Source organism: Loxodonta africana, chromosome 15 (assembly GCF_030014295.1).
Source record: "Loxodonta africana isolate mLoxAfr1 chromosome 15, mLoxAfr1.hap2, whole genome shotgun sequence".
Taxonomy (NCBI): Eukaryota; Metazoa; Chordata; class Mammalia; order Proboscidea; family Elephantidae; genus Loxodonta; species Loxodonta africana.
Genome location: NC_087356.1, coordinates 82,645,719 through 82,671,676, shown reverse-complemented (window position 1 = coordinate 82,671,676; position 25,958 = coordinate 82,645,719). Strand labels below are relative to the sequence as shown.

Genomic DNA, 25,958 nt, shown 5'->3' with positions numbered 1-25,958 from the left:
ACCGTAAAAAGCACCACTGCTATTGCGAAGGGGACAAAAAATGGACATTCTTGATGGGAAATTAAAAACAAAAGAAAACAAACCGCCACAGGAGATAAAAATAAAAGAGTGGCAAACTCAATACCAAGTAAAGCTAGTCATGAAAAATCAGCTTGTTTATTTAGAATTTCTCTCCTTAAGTTATCTTACAAAATGACCGGTCTACCACTCCTAAGTTATCGTTCAACAAGTTAAAACAATGTTAGATTAGCTATTAATCAATTACAAGATTGATTAGAAAGTTGATATAAAAGTAAGGGAAGCACACATTATTGAGATTATTTCCCTTACCTGGAAGCCTCTGAAAGCAGTATTTCTCCTTGAATTCAATCCTTCCCTTAGATTTCAATCCTCATATGAAAGATTCCAAACCCAACCAGCAAAGATCAAAAACTTGGGGTCCTTAAAAGAATCACTCACCATAAACATACACAGAAATATTGTATCCCCAAACCAGTTCTATTTAATTAAAATTATTCATAGAGATCCAGAATACAATTCGGACTTCCCATGGAACGGTGTGGTAATCAAGGCTTTTGGACAGGAAGATGCAGCAATACAGGAAATGCCAATTAATTTGCAGGATTTTCCATATGCTGAAGTCCAACGCTCCAAATTTTGGAAATCAACGATAAAAAAAAGACAAGTATTTTCAAGTAGATTTACATATCAGAATTAAAACTACCCTTCTTTCAACATATTGCACACAAACTCATCGCCATTGAGTCAATTCTGACTGAAATCGACCCTAAAGGACAGAGTAGAAGTGCCCCATAGGGTTTCCAAGGAGTGGCTGGTGGATTTGAACTGCCAACCTTTAAGTTAGCAGCTGAAACTCTCAACCACTATGCCACCAGGGCTCCATATTGCATATCTATGTACTATAATGGTCAAAATAAAAGATTCTGGGGATGAAATGCTGCATATCAAATTGAGAGTATGTAGCATGATGATGATGATGATGATGAAGGTATGTCATCTTTTATGAAACCAAGTTGACAGTGAAACTTGACAGAAGGTGCAACATTACCTTAACACTGAGTCTCTTGAAATAAAAATCAGTAAGAATAGTGAATTCAGTAGAGTGAATATAAAAATACGTGCTCTGACCGCCACAAATAAGCAAAGACAGTACCGAGACTTATGATTAATAAGTTTCTCAATTCAGAAGAGAAACAAGAAATTAAATATGTATAAACATGCCATCCTTATGATCAAGTTGAATAATAAATCTCTGATACTGCTTTAATAAATTATGGGATTAAACTACATATTTGGAATTTCCAACTGTTCTAGTCCAGTGTGAAAATTCTGCCCACAGGGAGACTTTTACACTGAATTGGAGCAGTTCAAAATTCCTATAGAAAAGGCAAAGTCAAACGATTTGTTGCATGTTTCTCAGCAGTGGTGGTGGGAAGGATGCGTCTAGCAAAGCAAAAGCGGGCCTCTCCTTTGTCCCCTGTGTGTAAGGAAAATAACACATTTGCTCAAAAAGGCGTGCTGCTGATGTGATATGGCCCAAATGAGTCATTAAACGTGGCAAAGAACTACCCTAGCTTCCATTTTAAGGAAAAATAAGCAAAACAAGAGAGAATTTAGCATCCAGTTTGGAGCTACACATCTGCCAGGATTTTAAGGGACACAGAAAGGTAGTGACAAAGCAAATGGGATGACTTCAGCTAGCTATTTCCTTAAAGCAGTTTATCCCTGCTAGATGACAATCAGGTATGTTACAGATTTTCATCACACGCACCTAGAGGGTTGACATGGAAAATATAGAAAGATTCGATGCTTAGGATCAACAAATACCACTGCATTCTCAGTGCAGTATAATAGGGATAATGAAGAAAATGCTACTGTTAGACCAAGTGTCAGAAGAAAAGATTGTCGAAACCCAAAGAAAATAAGACCTGGGTAAACTAGGAGAAACAGAAGAAGAAGAGATAAAAAGGGAAACAACTAAAGAGTAAAAGAGCTCGGAATGTCCTCTCGACAAATTTAGGAATGAAAGTTAAACAATAATAATTCTTTTCCAGGTCCAGGCAAAAAAAAAAAAAAAAAAAAAATTGCTCTTGATGTGCCGTTAAGTTGATTCCAACTCATAGCAACCCTGGATGACAGAGTACCACTACTTCATAGGGGTCCCTTGGCTGCATTCTTTATGGGAGGAGATCTCCAGGTCTTTTCTTCCCCAAGGAAAAGCCCAGTGGTGGGTTCCAACCACTGACCTTTTGGTTGGCAACTGAGTGCTTAACCACTGCACCACCCAAACCATACCCAGTATGGTTTAGAGAGTGATAAAAATAATCTTAAAGAAATATATTTGAGTAACATAATTAATAGGATATGATGTAAAGGCAGAGAAGAGAGGAAATACCTAAAGCTAGTGCAATACACAAGAGTTCCATTTGCTGGAAGACATTACATAACAGCGCAAAGCAGAATGTAGCAGATCGCAGTTTATCTGTTATTACTTTGGGAGAATGCCTTGATGGTTACTCTGGCAATCTTCCTGATGGGAACAGACCAAGGGTGAAAAGATTCCAGCATGTATCCCTGCCATGTCTCAATGAAATTAAGCCTCAAATATAGTCTGTCAGGTATTTCCTTTATCTGTGTTCCTGGGTGTCTTTCTTCCATTCTATCCCTTTTTATGCGGGGAAGACACCTTAGCTCCTCTCATCACAGGGACTCTCCTATGCCCCACTAGCTCTTCATCTTCAGTGATATTTCCTGGTGGAGGCAGTATTTATTCTCTCCCTGTGGTCATAAAGTTGATGGTGTGTTCTTTCCACATTATCAATGATGTTGGCTGGTTCAAAGTATGGGCGTGAAAAGGAGCGGGTAAAAATAAAAACAGAGGAAAATTCACCAATGTCTCCTTCAGATTGTGTCTGGGAGCTGAGAGCTTTGATTAGCAGCAAATAGGTCTTTATCTGGATTACCTATTATTTGGTGTAATCCATGTTAACTGTCCTCTACTGCAAAAGATAGGGAGCCCTGGTGGTGCTAACCAAAAGGTCAGCAGTTCCAATCCACCACCTGCTCCTTGGAAACTTAATGGGGCAGTTCTACTCTGTCCTATGGGGTCACTAGGAATTGGAATTTACTCAATGGCAATGGGCTTGGTTTGGAGTTTGGGAACAGATAAACTATGAAGTTCTGCAACCCTTCAGAGAGATTCTTGTATCAATGCTAGTTCCTATGATTAGTCTCCTGAATAGCTGACATAATCTTTAATTTCGTAGCTAAGGTATACTTGTATAAAACTTCAAAAGTGTTAGAAAGCATGCCCAGTGTAGAAAAATAAAGGATTCATATATTGTTGAGACAAGCATCCTAAGAGATAGTCACGTAACTTTTTCTTTCAAGTCCACAAAGAGTTTTCCCTGGTGATACCCAGTAATTCTGATCTTTGCTAAGATTAGAAGAAATGGGCAAGTATAGCGGAAGTTGTTTGATTTACAAACGTAAAATAAAATCAGACTCTTAATGGTTTACTGGTATCAGTTATAAAAGTGAATTCCCAAAGATTTTTTTTTAGAGCAAAAAGCTTTGGAAAATATAATTGAGGTGATCTAAATCTGTCTTTCTGAAAAAAGGGACCTGGACAAGAAAATCTTTATTTTGGACTATTAATTGTATCCCAATTTCCCTTTAACTTAATAACGTCTACTCGAATACAAAAGGGGCTAGTAAAGTATAAAAATCCATTTACAAAAAAAAGAATTAAAACTGTTGCTAACCAGTGAATACACTTACACATGGTCCACTAAACAGGCACATTTTGTAAAAAGTGCATATAGATGAGAACCTGAATGAAAATCACATAGAGGAAGTCACTAGAAAATAGTGAAGCAATGACAAGTTTCTTCTAAGCTAACCTCAAATCTAGAAGTGTTAATTATAAACATTACACCTACAAGACTTAAAAACATCAGCAAGATGGGTCACAGGAATTACAACAAAAGACAAGACTTAAAGCTGATCAGTATGTGAAATCTCACTCCAAGACCCTTTAAAATAATTACGTCCTCCTGTTCCTGGAATCTGAAGAGTGAACACTAATTTTAGAGGGACAGAATTGTAATAATATTAGCTACTATTATCAGTAACTATACGAATCTTAATATAGTGGCTCTCGCTTTCCTTCATCTCATCTCATGAATCTTAGGATAAAGAGTGTCCTATATTATGTTCTGGAGAAAGAAACAAACTTGTCTTAAGTGAAAGGCATTAATGAATATCCAAAAAGGCACTCAACTGCATACAAAATATCACAGGCAAGTTTTCAGCTTTTACATGGATAAGATAATAAACAGAATAGTAACTACAGGATGGCACAGATAGCATTAACAAATACCACCGCTATGTCTTACAAATTATGCTGCAATTTTTGCTGAATACATCAAAAAACTAAAAGATGCATGCACTAAAAACAAGCGTCTTCGATCTATCAAGAAGTTTGACAGCCATGTAAGCACACGTGGAGTCCTTTTCTGAAAACCATAGACAGCAACGAAGATGTTAATACATCATTCTTCATTCGTTATAGTACCTGGAATCGCCAGACCTTATGAGAAAAGTTTGCATGTATGAGTATCAGTGGAAATTGTCAGATTTTGGCGTATGAAAGACTCAAACACTGATTACAACAATTTTACCCTGTCAAGGAATCCTAGAGTAAATACAATGGAAAGAATATTAAATGAATGCATAATATCTGCAAAAAGAACATGTGCTAGTATTACTTTCAAGGATACTTAAGTTAATGCTTCTATGAAATACAGGCAAGGAGCCTATTACTTCTAGAATAATCAGACCTCCAAAAAGATTATGGGCATAATGCCTCTCCAAAGTCTAGTGCTGGCATGCCTCCTCCACGCACAGGGTATATTCATAGTCAAACCGGTCCGGTCCAGTGGTTCTGAGAATAAATGTATCAGACTCCAGAAACTGACAGGCAGTAACTGCTTGCCAATGGCCAGATATATTCCTGAAAACAAAAGATGTGCACATTCAGGGAAAGAAAAAAAAAAAAAAAACCTTGAAACTGCAGCATTCAGGATTTAATTGAAAACAACCCGGACTAGAAGATGCAAAGGTTGTGTGACAGAATAGTGAGATCTGTTTTCAATTCCGATTCTTGATTTTCACTGAGTGCTCTGTAGTCTGGGCAGGATGACTTGCCTCTGTTATTACTATTATTTTTTTCCTGTGAAATAAAGACAATCAATACTTAAAGGTCTATGTTGCAGAGTACTCTGAAAATTCAAAGTACTGTCAACATATTCCATTTTTATTGCTGTCACTCTTGAGGAAAGGCCATAAATGATGGTAGGTTATTTGGTTTATAGAACTCAATGGATGGTCAATGTGAAGTCTATGTAGCCAATGACTTACTACAATGAGCAGTGTTTTCAAATACTTGTACAAAAGCAGATGGAGAGAAAACTTCAAATGCATGCTCGTGAATTTGGTACATCTGTGAAACTCCAAGGTAGTCATCCCGGTGAAACATTCCATGCTCCTTATCTCTGCTGGTCTAATGTGGATTAAAATTGCAATTAGAGACAAACACGTACACCTGAAAGCTGTCCATTGTTATGACACAGGCCACATAAGCAGTGGTACAGAATGACTTTAAAAACAACTTTACCAAACCAGTATTCCTCTGATCAAGAGTATATCTGTAAGCTTCAGGGACATGTTTTAGTTTAATGAATAAAAAAATATTTTCCCTTTTACAGCTGTGTTTAAATAAAGTAATGAGCCGGCAGCTCAATATGTACATCCATAAATACATATATGTTCATATACACCAAGTATAAATGTCCTTCAGATTTATCTTTCCTCTTTAATCTTCATATCATTACACCGAAAAGCTGCAGTCTGCCGCCTCAAATAGACTTTGATTCATCATCTTCCCGAAGGTGTAAATCAGAGATCTTGCCTCACACTACAGTAGATGTCCTTGAGAACTCAGTTTCAGAAATCCCAATCAGCTAGTGTTATGCACTGGAGTCCATGTTTTTCTAAAAGGTGACTTAACTCAGACTACCTTCAACACAGGAATATTTGCTGACTATATCAAAACATAAGCATAGAAACCTGGCTACTGGGATTTTGCTGAAAATCACAATCTGGTGATCACAAATGAAGACATTCAACTCACTGGAGGTAGACCCAGCAGCCTGTCAACAGAGTCCTGTGCTTATTATCAGCCTTCTCTTCCTAGAAGCTCTTAACTCTTTTATGCCCAGTGGTTGCAATTTGTGGCACAGTATGTGTTCATGGGGTAGGATTTTTACAGCAACATCTACAGTGTGTATAAGCAATAGACACGGCAGTAAGTAAAGCCAAAGAAGAGGACATAAATGATATTAAAACGAGGATGCAACTCAGAAGAAAAAAATAACGAAACAGATTTCAGAACTCAGCTCTGCCATAGGGTACAGATGTGCAGCCCAACACCCCCCTCTCCTACACAGAAGGGGGGAAAAAATTCTAGTAGTTAGAAGCAATGACATTTCACATGGTGAGTGATTCATTTGAGGGCTCTAAATTCTCTTGATCTTTGCTTCTGAAGCTTGAAACCCAAGAGCAGGTGGAATCTATAAAGACTGCTGATTGCCCTTCCTTAGAGCATTTGGTAAAATAGGCTATTTTTAAAATTCAGCAAGATGGGTGGGGATTCTTCCTAAAACAAGTTTGAACAGTAAAATTTACCATTAACCTTTTCCTTGCTACAGGAAATCAACTGGTGGCATGGGCCACCCGCACTCAGTTTCCCAGTATCCGCTCCTAGTGCACTTCTTACCCAGCACAGTAATTGTGGTGTAACTCTCCTGGGGGGGGTCAGTGTAGAGCTGACAAAAGTATCTTCCTTCATCAGAAATGGAGACATTTGTCAACGACACTTTGAGTTCACTGCTAGAAAAATTCAGCAACTGAAACCTGCTGTCCTTCAAGGCTGTGAAACAAAACACAAGAGTTAATGAACGTGAAAAAGGTGATGGACAGTGTATTTCCCCTGTGCAGGTGAGAAAAGGTCAGATGACTAGCAAGGCAGCTACAGAGTAGGAAGAATTTATTTTAAGACTTTCTGCACCTGCTGGCTCCTTCTTTGTACTTCTTGAATTACTGTTTGGGCTTCTGCATTGCAGACAAATTACCAGTACCAGGATCAGTTGAAATGGAGTTGATATTGACTCCTGTGACCCCATGTGTGTCAGAATAGATCTGTGCCTCATAGGGTTTTCAATGGCTGATTTTTTGGAAACAGATTGCCAGTCCTTTTTTCTGAGGTCTGTAGACTCGAACCTCTAACCTTCCGGTTAGCAGCTGAGCACATTAACCTTTTGCACTGCCCAGGAACTTCCGTAGACAAGTTACCGTAGGGTAGACAAATTACCCTGTCCAAAAGGAAACTCGTACACGGGGACGCATACGTGCGCACACACATACACCCCCTCCCTCGCACAAATTTAATGATAATGACTGTTAATTTTCAGCATTTATTCATAAATTGTTTCAGATTTTCTACCAGAGATGGGCAAAATGAAATCAGAAGGGAAGGGCAGGTTGTGACCAGGGCCTACGAGCTTTTTAAGAGCCTATAAAAATCTGAGGCCTTAAAAACCAAAAACAGTGGCTTCCAATTATGGAAGAAAAAACAATAATGTCAAAAGCAAAATAGAAATCATTTAAAAGCCTTAATAGCAAAATAACTTTATTTAACTTGGATGCATCTTAATGTATTTGATACGATTCATTTTGAGGTGGAGCTACCAAACATATATGATCAGGGTCTACCCAAATCCATTACATTGAGTCGATTCCAACTCACAGTGACCCCACAGGGTTTCCAAGGCTATAAATCTCTACGGAAGCAGACTGTCACATCTTTCTCCCCTGGAGCAGCTAGTGGTTCCAAACCACCAACCTTTTGGTTAGCAGTCAATCATTTTAACCACTGTACCACCAGGGCTCCTTTGATCTAGGGTCTATCTACAGCGGTCTTAAACCTGCCCTACAGTTTTCTAACTACATTCAGCTTCACAATAGGAACTGATGAGGCATAAAGCAGGAAATCAGAATCACCACAAAAGCAAGGTAGGTGGGCTTTTATTTATTTTAAATGTTTGCTTTTAAAGTCCTTATATTAATTTTGGCAAAAACTGGCTTAGTACATAAGGACACAAATTCGTTTTAAGAAAAAAGAAGCTGCCTTCTCTTCTTTATCCTCCCTTATCCTCTTTATGTTCCTTCGATTTATCGACTGTTTCCACAGGTCATGAACATTGTGAAGTGCTGGAGAAGGTGACAAGCAGACAGCAAGGGGCATGCTTCTCATCTACTTCAATTAGATACTGATGCTCTCGAATAACAATTTGTCAAAAGACTTGCTGCTTGCTCTGGCCAAGCCCTGACACTCATCTGAACCGTTTCTATTATATATGATTTAGTTTTGATTATTGGCTTTTGTGATATCTTATGTGGAAAGATTTTAGCAAGAAACCATACCGACACCTCCGCATACCAGAGACCGGGGTGATATCACAGGAAATTTGGCATTGTCTCTATAGGCACAGATTGCCTTGGAAATTTCACTCTTCAAACCAAACAGATTCCCTTTCAGAATGCTGTATTTTCCTTGCCTTACCCTGTTTGAGCTGTTTGTGTCAGCTAAGTATTTGGGACTCAATTGCCATTCACCTTGAATTACTACAATCAATTCCTATTGCAAAAGAAGACTGTCTTACTTTTCAAAGGGACCATTCAAGGTTTCTATTAAGTGGAAAGATTATGATTGCATGTCTCTTCCTCCCTCTGAAGAGCTGACTAAACTTTAAGCATCCAACATTAAATTAAAAGGTGGGGGGGGTGGGCTTTAGCAATCTCTTTATCAAGACAACATGTAGGGAAAAAAAAATTGCCATCTAATCCCATAGGGATGGAAACTTACGCCTGAAGTCCCTGAAATAAATGGTCTGCCTGTTGGGGTTCAGGAGCTGAATCACAGAGTCGTCACTCTTATTCACTTGGCAGCTGATGGTTGCAACTTCTCCCTCAATCACTGTCACGTCTTTTGTAAACAAATTCTGCCCATCACCTTAATAGAAGAGGGAAAAGGTCAGAAAAAAATTTTTTGTATACATTAAATTTTGGTCAATGGGATGGAAATTAATCAAAAAAGTGAAATAAGAAGTATATTAGAAATGAACACAGGTAGCAAAATTTATATGGCTCTAATACCTTTTCTCTGTCGTTCACGAAATAAGTCTGTTAATCTGAGATAGATCCAGGAACAAAACATACTGAAGCCTGACTAAGACACGCCCTCCAAAGTTATAACACTAAGATTCCTTTCTCTGGTATTTAGTAGTGGTTGAGTAGGCATGGTTTTTGAGTAGGCATTATTGTGTACTGAAGAGTTGATTCCGACTCACACTGACTCCATGTGACAGAGTAAAACCGCCCAATAGGGTTTCCTAGGCTGTAATATTGAAGGGAGCAGATCACCGGGTCTTTTCTCCCGAGGAGTGGCTGGTGGGTTCAAATCGCTGAACTTTCAGTTAGCATCCAAGCACTTAACTAGTTGTGCCAACAGGGCTCCTTGAGTAGGTGTATTGGGGAGGGTAGAAAGGCCAGAGTACGGGCTTCTGTGAGGACCTAATGTTCACACAGATGGAGTAAGGAAGACACACATAGTCAACCTCAGCTTGTGTGTCCTTGAGCTAAGCTATTTTGGTCACCTCACAGAAAACTCAAGGGCCCACTTAACAGAAGTAGGTAAGAGGGCTCACTAAACAATCTCACCTCGTCAGTGGATGTCTACACTCCCAATGTATAGGCAGTTCAGTGTTTTATTGTGTGGTTGTGGGGACGTAACTATGACTGCTTGGAATTTTAATAAAATCGTGGGAAGGCCTGCAGCTCAGAGTTTGTTACTACGTTCTCAGGAAGTTGCGTCTCAGTTCCTCACCCAAGGTCACAGGGAGCCCTGAAGCAGACAACCCCCTCTAGCTGTTTACAGAATCTCTTTCAGAACATGTCAAAAAGTCAAGGCTTTCAGATTCAATGATAGAGGGCTTATCTCCAGATCTGCTCCAGTGTGTTGCTTCTAAGATTAGTGACAGCAACCAGGACCCCTCATAAACGCCCTATATTATCCACAGCACAGGTAGAAAAAAAAAGTAGGAGGATAGCTCAATTCAAAAGCAAAAGATGAGGCAACTTCCCAGTGCCCGATAATGCACCTGGCCTAGCAGGGAGTCTACAAGAAGTATGTGACATTGTCCCAGTCTTGAGGAAGCTTGCAATCTGGGTGAATACTGATACCTAATTTCCACCTAAAGAACAAAAAATGTGATATGGGCAATAGGCATAATGGGCAGTCACAGGAAGAGAGGGAAAGATCACTTATCACCTGTGTGATCTCAGGTAGATTAAAAAAAAAAACAGTGCTATCGAGTCGTTTCCGACTCATAGCGACCCCATAGGGTTTTCTAGGAGCGCCTGGCGGACTTGAACTGCCGACCATTTGGTTAGCAGATTATGCCCTGCAAAATGGGGACAGTAATTACAAGCTATCTCACAGAGCTGTTCCGGGGGGGAGGGGGCCAAGAGATAATAAACATAAAACATCTAGCACTGTGTCTGGCTTCTAATAAAACTGAATAAATGGTAGCTATATTTTTTATATCTTTTTTTTTTTTTTTTTTTAATATCATCATTGGAGCCCTAGTGGCACACTGGTTAAAAGCTTAGCTGCTAAGCAAAAGAATGGCAGTTCGGATCCACCAGCCACTCCTTGGAAACCCTATGGGGCAGTTCTACTCTGTCCTATGGGGTTGTTATGAGTCGGAACCGACTCAACGGCAACAGGTTTGGTTTGGCTTGGTTTTGGTTACCATCATCATTTCACTAGATGTCAAATCCGAACATTTATTAAGCAGCTAGTACGTATTGGAGAGGTCCCTGAGTGGCACAAATGGTTTGAACTTGACTGAGGTTTGAACCCACCCAGAGGTACCACAGAAGAAAGGCCTGGTGATGGGCTTCTGTTAAGATTACAGCCAAGAAAACCCTATGGACAGTTGTACTCTGTAACACCCGGGGCTGAGGTAAGTCAGAATGGACTCCACAGCAGCAGCTGACAACAAAGATCATGTGCCAGAAATGGTGTGGAAGCGAGGCTGAAAGCTCTCCCTGGTCCCGAGGAGATCTCCAGGTGGCTGCCGTTTCACGGTTCACAGCGGCCGATTCTCTCTCCTTAAAGACACTTCGTCACATGAAGACACAAAGGCCAAAGATAGATGCTACTCTAACAGAAGGGGGACAGTATAAACAGGGGTGCAATGAGAACAAATGGCTGATTTCCACCTGCTGTCGCATTTCTGCTGAAGGATCCGTTTTTTGGCAGGACGCAGTGGGGAAGTGTGAAAAGGGTGTCTAAGGGGGCTTTACGCCAGATCCACCTGGAAACAGTCCTGCCCCTGGGAGGGGATTAGAAGAGAAGCGACCAGAGGGATGAGGAAACAATTACTAGAGCCAGAGATCTACAACAATTCTCGCTGCTAGAGGAACAAACCAAAATAAAACCCGACCGTGAGATATCCGGGCCAGGGAACTAACCCAGGGGTGAGGACGCAGGCCCACAGGTCTTGCAGCGAATGAAAGGGTAAATTTTCCCCAGCTTGATCCAACAGGGGAAGCTCAGGGGGCTAAACTGTGTTACAGAGTAACAACAAATAGCAAAAGTGATCAGAAAAAAAAAAGGAAGGGATGCTTATTTTTTCCTTAGTGGATTACTGTGACAAACACAGAATTTCAGAAACCAGCTGGAGGGAGCAGTTTATTCCCAGATCTGAGAAACGAAAAAGGAGAAGGGAGTTCCTGCCAATCAAGCAAGCTGGCCCTGGCAAAAGTATGTACAGAAAGGACAATACTCTTATTGGGTAACCCAATCTAGTATGAAAATTAAGGAAAAATTAAACAGCATGATTCAGATGCTATAACTGTCTTAAGTCATGGGACTTGCCTTGAGGAGACTAGAATACGAAACCGGGCCCTATTGGGTTGTGAGAGGCATTTCTTCTGTCTAAAGGAAGTTTATTAGCAACACAAATAAGAACCTTCAATTTACAAAAGGTACAGGAAGAAAGGCTACTCCCAGCGACAGCCATTAATCCTTTCAACATAAACCAAGGCCATATGGATCCTAGCTACTCTTTCACAGCTACTGGAGGGCTTGAAACCAGCTGCAATTCAATTATACTTAACTGAATAAAAAAAAAAAGAGAATTTTCTCTCTCTCTCTTTTTTTTTTTTATTCTGTTCCTGGGAAAATAACTACGCACTTTAATTTTAGCTCTTTACTCAGAATTTTAAGGCTGGTGTATTCGGATAAAAAAAAAAAATCTGATAGTAGCATATTATATTAAGGCTATAAAACATTTATATAGGGCATGAGAGCAGGGAAGAGTTGACCGTGATTTGTATTTTAGGCAATGATGGTGATAAAACAAAATCAGAGTTGTTTCCTAAAAAGTCCAAAGCATAAACCAAACCAGTTGCCTCTGAGTTGATTCTGGCTCATGGCCACCCCGTGTGTGTCAGAGTAGAACTGTGCTCCACAGGGTTTTCAGTGGCTGAGTTTTGCAGAAGCAGATCACCAGGTCTTTTTTCCCAAGGCATCTCTAGGTAGACTCAAACCTTTAACCTGTCAGTTAGTTGCTGAATGTGTTAACCGTTTGCACCACTCGGGGACTCCAAAAACTCTAAATACCCTTAATTATAGCTTAAAATTAAGTAACATAGGACTAGATCACTTTAATGTGTTGTCGTTGAGTAAACCATTTAGGTAAAATTTTTTTCCCATCTGCAAGTTTTTGCCCTTGCTGTGCTCTGGCACAGAATCTGTTTTGCAACTCCATGGTGGTTATCATCATCATTATATATTATTCTTTTAAATTGCTAAGGCAACCTAAAAATCCAGCATCTCAGAAAATGACAGCTCCTAGCTGAGTTCACATGGTTACAATACTAATGCCAAAAAATTATAAGTGATAATGAAATATTTTGCTGAAAGATATCAAAGTGCCTTGGCTGATAGAGGTGGCCCACAGATGTCACTCTGTAAAAATCACCGATAGATTATACAGGTCAGTTGGACAGCAGTTACATCAAACAGAGCCCCATATTTCCAGGAGCCGTGCACTGTGACTTGATAAATTTCCCCTTGAAATAGATACCATGACAATTAGATTGTTACAAAACACAATTTGATGTGAAGCAGAAGGATACAAACAGGCAACTCCGGTGTCTTTCTTAAATAATCCATTATAAAAACCTTTCTGATTTTCTAAAACTCAATTAGCAGATATACTGTCAAGGCAGAAAGAGCACATGTTCTGGGCAAATGAAATCAAATAGGTATGATATACCGTAGCTATTAAATAAGGCTGTTAACAGCAAGGTAGTTTATTTTAAGGGTAGAACAATGTCTGACACGTATAGACAGATATGACTGCTAACTGGTATGTATGGGTGAGGTGTAGAAGATAGACTCAAACTGGATTTTAATTTATACCAACAGTTGTATTCCCTATAACTTCCCTATCTGCCCCACAATTTCTGAAAATAAAGATCTGGCATTTGAGAGGCCCATTCACTCACAAGCAAGTCTTCTGTAGTCAACTAGAAGTTGCTGGGACATTCGTTACAAGGAAGAGAAAGCATAGCCTCTAAAAAAAGATGAAGTTTATTTTGATGATTAGTAATGGTGATCGCAGCCAAGTTGGTTAGGGCTGGGGCTGGGGTAGGGGTACAATGTGCTCATAAATTCCTTATTAATTCAGTTTTCAATTGGCTTAGCTCATGTCTTCTTTCCTAAAGCCTCACTTTGTTATAAACTCCACTTAAATGATATTATACAAAACATTCTCCAATCAACTGGAATCTCCCCAATCAACAATATGGTCACCAGAGGCGGTTGATGGGGCCAGTCTTAAAGCAAGAACTTGAAATGAGAAACGGCATTCTCACACACAGGGAAATAGAGAAGGAATGAACCGTTTATCTACTGCTGGGGCTGTGTTAGCTGCATTTACCCTTTTCTCTCTAACCCCCCCGGGGTTTTTGATATCCCATTTTAACGATTAAGAACCTGAGACTCTGAGAGACTTAAATAACTTGCCTAATGTAATTCAGCTAAGTGGCTGAGCTGTGTCTGAACTCAGTTCTGTTAGATTCTATAGCCCACACAGTTTGTACTTTGCACCAGCCAACACCAGGCAGGATTTGTTGCCAGGGTTCTATTGGCTCTGCCTTGGACAATTTACTCGTGTTTAAAGAGAGTTATTTCACTATGAGCAACTCTTGATTTTTTTTTTTTTATTTCCATAATTTATCCAGAACACAATTACACACTTCAAGATGAGAGAGAAACTGTCCTGAATGTAAAACACCTTGTTTACTGCTGCTGCCTCCTTTTACCACTCAGCACACTTTGCTCTAGAGAATGCCTTTATTACCACTGCACAGCAGGCATTTGCCAGCGCGGAGAACTCTCGCCCCCGCTGCCTGGCTGTTAATAAATAAAGCACTTCATTTACACTGGGGGAGTCTCTCCAGCCAAGTCTATAATAAAAAGGCAAGCCATAGTTAAAACAGAATTCACTTTATACTATGGCCACTATGTAAACGCTTACTGACACCTGAGGAACACTGATGACTCTGAACTGGAAAGACAGTTTGCCAAGAGAAAGAGCAAATAAAGCCCCCTGACCTACTCCTTCAGTAGCAAAATCATACTAGGGAAACCATTTCTTTTTGTTGTTGTTTTTCCCCTCCGCCGTGAGGAAGACTGATCCTAACATTACATTAGCAGGGTTACATTGTGTGTGAACAGGCAAAGTCAAACCAAACCAAACAAAAACAAAATACAGATTGTCCAAAAAAAAAAAAAGTCCTACTGGCAAACAATGTGTCATTAATTTTAAAAATCCACTATAGTTCTTGAAGGAAGCCCTGCTGGCACAGTGGCTAAGTGCTCAGCTGCTAACCAAAAGGTTGGTGGTTCCATGGGAGAAGGATGTAGCTATGCTATCCTATAGGGTCCCTATGAATTAGAATCAACTCCATGGCAACAGTTTTTTTTTTTTTTTTTTTTATAGTTCTTGGTATTTTTCACAAATTAAACGTTCGAGGTTAGTAATTCTTTCCCTTCAAGAGGCTTTGGAATTTTCAAAGAAGCAAAAAAAAAAAGCATGTTTTTGGAAACCTTATTTTCTATTGGTGTGTGAGCACTCTCTGACTTGAAGCTTTCAATGGCTTTTCCCCAATTCTCATTTCTGTTGGATTCCATTATTCCAGCACAGCCTAGAAAACCCTACTGGGTAGTTCTACTTTGTTACATGGGGTAGCTAGGAGTCAAAAATCAACTCAATGACCCCTAACAACAACAACAACAACAACAACAACCCCTACCTGAAGGATCCCTGGTGGCGTAATGGTCAAGAGCTCAGCTGCTAATCGAAAGGTTGATGGTTCGAACTCACCAACGGGCCCCTCCTGGGAGAAAGACCTGGCCATCTGGTCCCATAAAGATTACAGCCTAGGAGACCCTGTGGGGCAGTTCCTATAGGATCACAATGAGTTAGAATTGACTCGACGGCACACAGCAACACCGCCACTTGAATAAAACCATTGCCAATAGAGATACCACAATTCCTGCTAACACTTCTGAGAGCTAGCACAGAGTTGAGTACATTTCAGGCAAAGGAAAAAATTGAGATTCTGTTGAAACCCAGAGGGAAAAATCTTTCTAACTGCCTATGTTCCCCCAAGTCAACGTAAACACAGTGTTCACTATAAATCGTTAACAAAGCTATTAAGATTTGATTTCTATCTAAGCGATTATTGCCAGCATATTTTGTATACTTCCTTTAAAAGACTCAATCCTATCTTTCAACTCATTAAACTGTTCCTACATTTACAGAGTTTTATGTCAAATCAGAAACCTATTTGAATTAATAAGAATTACAGTAAAAGTAATTTGAAAATAAATGATTTGAAGTTCAAGCCACAAAAGCTTTTGATGAAAGAATTTAGTCCCATTAAAACATTACAGTAACATTTTCAGTCATCCAATGTGTGGATGAGAGGCAGTGAGAACCACTGTCCAAAAAGATTGGTCCATCGACTGTGGATTAAGGTTAATTGTGAGACCTCTTCAACACAAATCAATTCTTTATTTCCAAAAGAGGCAACATTTCAAGCTTTGTGAATGCTTGAATATCTATTTTTTAAAAAAAAGCATTCAATCTGTCTGTTGTTTACAAAGCCTCCCTTAAACTTTTTGATCCTTACCCATGTTTTGCTGTACCAAACACTAAAGTCAAATATGTTGATTGCTCTGAGGACTGTTTACTTAGTGGTCAAAATGATTCTGATTTTGAGCCATAGTGATCATAATCATAGAGATAAAACAAATTAAATCAGTTCAACAAATAAATGAGTGAGCAAGAATACATGACAGTGACTAAAACATTTCATCTGTGTCACCTTCTTTTTTGTAGAACCTTTATAGAATTCAAGATCAGAAGAACCGAAAGGAACCTAGATATCAACTGTCCCATTTTATAGATAAAGAAACCGAGGCCCAGGGAGGAGATCTGCCTAAAACAACACGGCAAGTGTGAGGCAGAACCAAGGTAAAGACTAAATCTCCTGACTGGGCGTCAAGGTACTTCTATGCTTGACTATTTTTAAATAACACTTACTGATTTGTTTCTTTATTTAAAAGGCTCAAGGTTATTTATTTATTTATTAAATTTTTGTTTTTTATTTTAAGCTTTGTTTCCCACGTAGTATTCATAGCGCTGTGTCCTATGGCTCGGAGACGGTGAGAATCTCATCAGGATCTCCTGTGATGTAATTACTGTTGTGTCACTTGAGTTCATGGAAGGAAAAAAATAATGAACTTAATCTAATCTCTTTTTATAAATCGGTAAAGGGTGAGGCAAATTTTTGAACGGCAAGTTAAAGAGTCATCTTCCTTAGTGCTGGTTTTTTCTTCAATTAAAATTGTTGATTTCCTCTGAATACAAAACTAAAAAATATCACCTGACACAACATTAAACCATTCATGAATATTCTGTATACACATTCTTGTTTAGTTGACTAATGGCAAATTAACGTTCGCTATTTTAGTTTAAACACATACTATAGGTATGTTTGATTAGCATTGAATTCCAAAAGCTGATTACTATGCATGCTTTGATTACGTAATTACATAATAGAGTGTAATGGCTCCTTTGGAGTCATGATCTATATGGCAAATATGTTTCAGTTTTCTGTGGTTTAAATACACGTTGAGATGACAGCTCATAACAAGGCTCCACTTTTCAGTCTTTATCAGCTAAATGGGCATTTTCCCATCCATCCTAACATCTCCTTGACACCAATTAAGGCCTATTGTGGCAAGCTGCGTACACTTTTGAGAAATTCCCTTTGTTTTCTTGGCATTCAAAAAGCCAAGCTTTTTAAATGCTGTATTAAGCAAAAGACCTGGTTTAAAAAAAAAGAAAAAAGCTGAAATTCCGTCCTTCATCAACCCTTTGAAAGGTCTGCAGGAAATCACATCGAGTTCATTAATCACTGCTCAGACAACCACACAGGGGTTAAAGATGGAATTTCACCTTTAACTCCAAAATGCACACGAAGGGAGAACAGCCAAGAATATCGATGCTTATGACGGTGGCGCGCCACAGTGCATTCAGCTTGGGGTCTAGCTGAGCATCGGCCACACCGAGTCACACAGAGGCCTAGTTCCGGAAATCTCATTTCTTCCAGTTTCCCTTATATTCTGAAGTTTCTCTGGGAAGAGGTGGCTATGAATTAGCACAGTACGAATTTCTCCTTCACAGTTCCTACACCAGGCTTTTGATGGATCTAAGGACAAAACTTATCTAGTGGGTACGTTTTTTATAATCCCACTCTCAATTTACAAACTGGAAAGCAGCCAGGTTTTAAAATAGGAAAAACATTATTGTGAAGAATTATGTAAAGTTTCGCTTGTTCCCATGAAATTTTTATTGTTACATTCTCTCAACTCCAAGGAGAGATGTTCCTACTTTTCTCTTCCAAGAGAATGATCCCTTAGACCACACTAAACCAAAGGTGACCTGAGTCTTAACTTTAAAACAGTAATAAGCACGAAGCTATTTTTACCTCGTGTCTATTGGTTTTCAACATTAAGGATTAAGAATGGAGGTCAAGCACAGTCTAAGCTGTATTTACATATAGGATGGGTATCTCTTTTGTGGAGGAAATATTGATTAGAGGTGTGAAAACTATTTTCAAGGAAGACTATGACAAAAGAAAGTAGTTATAGTGGCTGTATGATTTCAATTTCAACCGTCACATTAGCTGCCTTCCCTTTAAAAGACTCTGAGCTCAATAGGACTTTTTAATCACAGCCCATGCACTAAAAGGACCAAGGAATTATTAGGCTTAAGGTCTGAGCTGCCTGATCCCATAAAACAAAGAGGCACAGTCCCCTCTATGGAATGTTTGTGGAGAGTGATACCCATCTGCTAAACTTGAAGATCTGAATTAGCTTTTCCATTAACATTCATTTATCAAAGAAGCTAAGGGCAATAAAAGAAACAGGAATATAAAAATAAACCATAAAAGATAATAATAATCATTGAATCTCTTTGCTCTTCACCCTGAAAGGTGAAAAACTCAGACTTTTTTCTCTTCTCCCTCCTTTTCATAGTTGGACAGGTTTCATGGTCTTTCTGTTCATCAAAAAGATAGCATCTTTTTTGGAGAGAAGATAGCCTAGCCCTGAAGAAAAACCCCTCCGATGGACAGGTTTTATGAGAATTAAAAGAGAGAGGAAAAAAATAAGAACCAAAAAAGTAGAAAAGTCACTGTTTTATTTGTTTGTGAGATGGCACTGAAGTCACCTTGTGGAAGAGTCATTTTAAGCCTGCTAAATCTGCTCAGAGGCTCTTGGGAGGAAGGGGGTTCTTAAAAAAAATTAAAAAACAACAAAACAAAACACACCGTCATTCAACTTGGGCTTTGGAGAAGAACCAGCTGAAGACAGAGGCTTCTTACAAAACTAATTGTGCTGGCAAAGCAAGTAGTCTCTTCTCAGCGGACTTGATTCTGTGATGCTCGTTAATGGTAAAAGAAGAACGAGAGAACAGTTGTAGATGGAGCTGCTTCAGCAGCAATTCAAAGCTGGGTGGTGCGCCAGCGTTTCAAAATACAGTAAACTTCTTTCACACAAAACAGAATTGTGCTTACGGCCAACTGCTGCTCTTCTGCATCCACCACTTTGCTAATAAATTGATAATATGATAATATATTGTCTGGTACATATTAAACCCTTTACAGAGTGGAATCCGGTTGTGCAAAAGTCTGCTGTCCTCGAGCATGGACTACTGTGGAAGAAAATCACGTCCTAAAGGGAAGGACTGTGCAGATAGTGGCTGGTGGCTGATGAAGCACAGACTCGCACCGTCCAGTGTGGTGGCCACTGGCCCTAAAGCTAGCTGAACCCTGGGATAATGGGAACTGACTCTTTTAATTCACACTTAAAACTGTCTACATTTCCAAAACCACAACCTATTCACAACTACAACAAAAGGTTGACATGATTAAAACTCAAAATACATATTAAACTATTTGAAAACCACAAAGGGTGATAGAAATACTAGGCTCTATTATTAGTATAAAGATTTAAGGGAACTTGTACTTCTTTCTTACCTCAGAAGAGGCCTTAGTAGACAAACTCTAAGAACATATAATACTGCCTTCCTTTCAACTGGAAGCCCTGGTGGTGTAGTGGTTAAGTGCTACGGCTGCTAACCAAAGGGCTGAAAGTTCGAATACCCAGGTGCTCCCTGGAAACTCTACGGGGCAGTTCTACTCTGTCCTATAGGGTCGCTATGAGTAGGAATTGACTTGATGGCACTGGGTTTGGGTTTGGTTTTTTTTTGTTTCCTTTCAATTAAACGAAAAGAAAAAAATCAGGATTTCAAAGCTATAGGGATGACTGACTCTACTGTGGTCACTTCTGCGTAACTGATACTTTCCACTTCCGCTAGGTCGTAAAAAAAAAAAAGTTCAGATATTTGGATTGTTCAGAATACTTGCCATTACTAACTGCTCCTCTACAAAATTCTTTAAATTGAATTTCCTCAGAAGCCTGATTTCAAGATTCAATGAGAAAGGCGCAGGCATTTCCTTTATTTTTTATATCCTGATTGTAAGCAACCAATTTAGTATCATTTTTCCCTTTGGTTAGAGATAGCACGATTAAAATTGGGTCATTTTTTGGCTCAACTCACTAAAAGCTGTCCTTCCCCCCCCCCTTTTTTTTACATTTGCCTCCAGAGTGTTCAAAGATTAACAATTTGTGTAAGACATTTGAAATCGCAAGGCTATATAACAGGTAACAATAGATATTATATGCAGAGGAGGAGAAAAAGGAAGTGACTGCTATTCTCCATGTTGGGGTGTAAGAGAAACAAATTATTTCTTTTCCAAAGTTCTTCTTATTTTTAAAACTTTGCTTCTTTTTAAATATCAAGGGAACAACCACTATTTTCTTAAAAAAAAAAACTATTTTCTAGAGGGGCGATATTATTTTAATCACTTATATGATAAAATAGTGAATACAGTGCGAAAGCTGGAAACTGTAAGGCAGAAACCAGTCGGAGAATTAAAACTCAAATATTTTCCACTAAAGGGAGAGGTAGAAAAGTAGTAAGACTGCACCCTGTCAAAGGTGGAAAACTTACAAGACCTAGAAAAACAAGTCCTGTCGAGCTCTGGCTCTCACAGGTTTCACTGTGTATATTTTTAATTGTTTTCTATATGCCAGGCACTATGTTTCCTTTTTCACACAATCTCATTTAACCTGCACAACAATCCTATGTGGTTCAATATCTTATTATCATCCCCATCTTACAGATGAGGAAACAGATTGACATGAAGAAAGTAGTGGAACCGATATCTGAACTTCCAAAAACTAAACCCATTGCCGTCAAGTGATCTCAACTCGTAGTGACCCTGCAGGACACAGAAGAACTGCCCTGCCCCATAGGGTTTCCAAGGCTGTAATCTTTATGGATTACAGCAACGGGTGTTTTTTTAATCTTTATGGAAGCAGACTGCCACATCTTTCTCCTATGGAACAGCTGGTGGGTTAGAACTGCTGACCTTTTGGTTAGCAGCTGAGTGCTTAACCACTCTGTCATCAGGGCTCCTTCATATTTATCTGAACTTAAGTCTGTTTAACTCTAAATTTGGTGCTGTTAACAATTATACTATATTAATGAGGTAACTGAAAAGACATGAAGCTTTAGGATGCTAAAAGAAAGGACAAGAACTAATGAAAGAATCTATCTCTTTTATACGACTCAGGAATAAAATTCAAGTAGTACTCCGCACATAGAGGAATTTGAAGCTAAACAGCCAGTCTATCAGCAATCAGCACGTTCCAATTTGTGACAATGATAAAATTAGCTCTATAACCAGATTCTATACACCGGGACTTTCATATTTAGAGAGGAGATGTCTGTACTCTACGGAATGATCCTGAATCAAAAGGCAGCTCAACTCCAACTTCAGGCATTTACAGTACCTGCTTCAAGGGCAGTCATTAGTATTGACAGTCTGTGTGACTAAAATTTGGCTGTAATAGCAGTCTATACACCTCCTCATTCATTTTTACTGCCAACAGGAGCCACCGAAAACCTTCCAAATTTAAAGCTTAGAGCAGACAGGACAAACAAGTCAGGATATCAGCTGGAACACATCAGATATGAACTCAGGGTGAATGTCAGCTGCCACTGACATTACTACAGAAACAGGGAAGGGGGAAACAGGAGGGGGTAGATGTTTTGTATTCTTATTCTAGAGAGTATTTTGAGTGTGTGTAATATGGTTAGTTCAAGAAACAGCTGTAAATCCATGATAATCATCATGCTGAATAATGCTGCAACATTCAACTTACTCACATTTCCTACCAGGAAGCCAAGTAGCTTTGGACTATTACATGAAACGACAATTTCTTAGCTGGAAAATTCGGCTCCGTGACTAAGGCCCTTATGGAAGAGTTACTCACTCTATCATCTGTCAGTCATAAAGCAATCCGTGTTCTTTTAACCTCTGGGCTCTTGAGTTGCTGGTCCCAGCTGAGTTTGGGAAGAAACACACCAGAGTTAGAAAGCCAGAGTCTGATGAAAGGATACAGTATGGAGATTAAGCTGGTGGCCAAAGAACAGTCCAGATTCTACTCTTTTGCTTGCTGTTTCCCCAGTGCAAAGCCTGTATCAGTTAGGTATGCAGAATAAATGTCCAGACTGGAGCCATTATAACAATAACTTGATTAGTACCATCCAGGGGTGAGCTACCAATTAATTGTCATTGAAATCAGAGATACATGACATTACCTATGCCTTATTTTTCACTAGTAAGAGGGCAGCCAAGGAGCACTGGGAAGACCATCATTGGAAACCTAGGATTTGTGCTGCAGTTCTGAGCTTCCTGGGTGTGAAACTGGGAAAAATCTCTGAAGCTCTGAATATGTTTATATATTTTAAAATGAGTAAATGGTATCTCTCCTACAGGATTATTACGAGAATCAAGCGAGAAAAAGTGTGTCACAGTATTATTTAAACTCCAAAAATGGTAAATGAATCAGTCTTAGAAGAAATAAATACAACTGGAATAGGATGGGGGGTGGAGAAGATGGAGAGACTTCATCTCACTTACCCTGGACACATCATCAGGAAAGACCAGTTACTAGAAAAGGACATCATGTTTGGTAAAGCAGAGGGTCAGCGAAAACAAGGGCAACCCTCGATGAGACGGATTGACACAGTGGCCGCAGCAATGAACTCACACATACCAACAATCACGAAGATGGCACAGGACCACGCTAGATTTTTTATACATGATGTCGCCATGAACTGGAGCCGACTCGATAGCAACTAACAATGGCAATAACGTGCTCCTTCTCCTCCTTCATCGCATTCTCACTACCTAGGCTGCCTCCATCTATATTACTAATACCTTCCTATCATCTTCCATAATCCTTTGGAACTTTTTTCCGTTTTAGAAGTTTAGCTATTATTCTTCTCAATCTAACTAAAAAGCATGTAGTAAGTGAAAACATCTTCGGTTATGTTAAATTACAAAATAAAACCACGGTAAGTATGAAAAATACAAGGTGAACTGCAGATGTAAAGCAGAGGATTGGACATTTAAAATCAAACAACATACTGCATTGGGCAAATCTGCTGCAAAAGATCTCTTTAAAGTGTTAAAAAGCAAAGATGTCAGTTTGAGGGCTAAGGTGTGCCTGACCCAAGCACTGGTATTTTCAATCACCTCATATGTATGCAAAAGCTGGACAACGAAGAAGGAAGACCGAAGAAGAGCTGATGCCTTTGAATCATGGTGTTAGCGAAAAATACTGAATATGCCGGGGACCGCCAGAAGAACAAACAAGTCTGTCTTTGAAGAAGTACAGCCAGAATACTTTTTGGAACCGAAGGTGGCAAGACTTTGTCTTAGATACTTTGGATGTGTTATCATGAGGAATCAGTCCCTGGAGAAGGACATCATGCTTGGTAAAGCAGAGGGTCAGCAGAAAAAGAGGAAGCCCCTCAATGAGATGGACTGATACGGCAGCTGCAACAATGGGCTCAAACGTAGGACGACTGTGAGGAGGGTGCAGGATCAGGCAGTGTTTCGTTCTATTGTATATAGGGTCGCTACGAGTCGGAACTGACTGGAAAGCACCGAACAGCAACAACAATCAGTAGCATTAAAAACAAGACTTATTGTCCTGGTTTCCCCACCTTTAAATATACCAGTTGCTGTCGAGTCGAAGAGTATACCAAACCAAACCAAACAAAAACCACACCCGTCGCGGTGGAGTCAATTCTGACTCATAGCAAAGTGTATACCATTGGGTTTTTAATGGCTGCTTTTTTGGAAGTAGATCACCAGGCCTTTCTTCCTAGGTGCCTCTGGGTAAACTTCAACTGCCAACCTTCCGGATAGCAGCCAAGTGCATTAGCTATTCACGCTACCCAGGGACTCCGCCTTTAACTCTAGGGCCATAATTAGTTCACAGAGCAATCGCCATGTGCCGAGAATATAAAGGTTTATGACTGTTAGGCTGATAATGCAGTACACTATCCTCATCGGAAAACCCTAAACAGTCAGCACCTCAGATGCCCAGCATCCCAAGGGAATGTAACATTTCATAAATGTGAGCTTTCCATATAATTCAATCTCTCTTTAAATGCCAAATTAAAATGATATGAAATGAAACAAAAACAATTTCTGCAAGACTTGCTGACATCCCCACTTTCTTTATCCTGTGCTCTAGCACAGGGAGGACCCCATGAGTTCCTGACATATGTAGGGATGTTTGGCCTCTTGCTAAACAACCTCAGCCTGTTAGGTGTCTATGTGTCCTCTACTGCTTCTCTCCAATGCTGGCTGTCACCTGTGAAGATAATTCCTTCCTTTATTACTAAGTGCAAGGGCTTTGAGAAAGCTACTGGTGTAGAGACCTTTCTGGCTTACTAATAATAAGTACCTGGGTGTGTCTAGGACGTTTGCTGTCTCTAGAAACCTAACCTTCATTAAATGGTAAGTGCTGTAGCACGAGGGGGAAAATCTGGCCTCTTCTTTTGACGCTTGAGAAAAGAAAGTACATAAACAAAATTTAATTAATAATAATATTTGGTTTCATTTGACAGTTATGTGTTGACACTAACAGATATTCTTAGGTAAAAATATACTCTTGAATGTAGGAAGCCAATCAATAAATAACTTGTGACTGACACTAGTTTGTTACTGACCTTAATTTCTTATTTTATTGCTTTGATGAAACCCACCTGTAATTAATCATTTAGCAGGACCAAAAAAAAAAAAACAAGAACGGACTATGTAGAAATTCGTATTTGTCCTGCAGGATTCAGCTCAGAGTCATGAGCTTCTTCTGTGAAGCTCTGATGACTCCCCAGGTTTTTGACTTCTGACTCAACACATTGTGCTTGTCTGAGTCTCAGCACTCATTACACTGATTCTCCTGTGATCATTTGCTTACTGGGCTGTTTCCTCCATTGAACTGAGATCTGGGATTAAGTGAGAGCTCTGCTATTTATTAGCTAGCCATTGGAAGTCACTTAGGTTCTCTTCCTCTCAGGTTTCTCACATGTAAAACAGGTATTAAAATACCTTTCTCACTAGGTTATTTTGAGAACTGAATGAGATTATCCATATTGCATTTGAACTGATGATGCATAGCACACAGGCTATATGTCAAAAACAATCTATATTATTATTATTTTAATTATCCTTAGCTCTTGGAGAAGAGTTACAACATCTTATTCATCTTTGTATTCCCATTGCATAATGCAGCGAAATGTTCAATAATTGTTGGATGACGTTACTAAATAAAGGGTTGTTTTGAGACTTTCACAGACCATAGGCACTCTCATTTTTGGAGACCCCATGCCATATAACATCAAAACATATTAAGCTGCACCCATAACCCACATTAATATAATTTTGAATTAAAATTTTTAAAGGATTTTTCTAATTTTGCTATTGAAATTATTACAAATTCCAATTGTATATTTTATTCTGAAGCCAATAATTTCTTTTTCCATGTCTCAAACATTTCCTCAAGGCTCTTGAAAAAAAAAAAAAGGCCCTACAATTGTGCTTATAGTGCTCAATAGAAAAAAACCGCTGAGCTTCAAGAAGTTTCTAACAGCACAAGGGAGACAGACCGATACACAAAGACAATAAAATGTGATAAGAATGATAAGTCATAAGTAAACAAATGTGTATGGGTACAAGGA

At 39.2% G+C, this 25,958-nt stretch overlaps 1 protein-coding gene across 4 annotated transcripts in view; it reads right to left on the bottom strand.

Moving 5' to 3' along the window:
• CADM1 (cell adhesion molecule 1) overlaps nt 1-25,958 on the bottom strand; it is a 372,290-nt gene that overhangs the window by 61,093 nt on the left and 285,239 nt on the right. For all 4 annotated transcript variants that reach the window (XM_023558163.2, XM_023558164.2, XM_003418223.4 and 1 more), the window contains exons 2-3: nt 9,008-9,154; nt 6,860-7,012 (exon numbers count right to left, since the gene is read on the bottom strand). In XM_023558163.2, the coding sequence (XP_023413931.2) occupies nt 6,860-7,012; nt 9,008-9,154 (300 nt within the window). The remainder of the gene's footprint in view (nt 1-6,859; nt 7,013-9,007; nt 9,155-25,958) is intronic.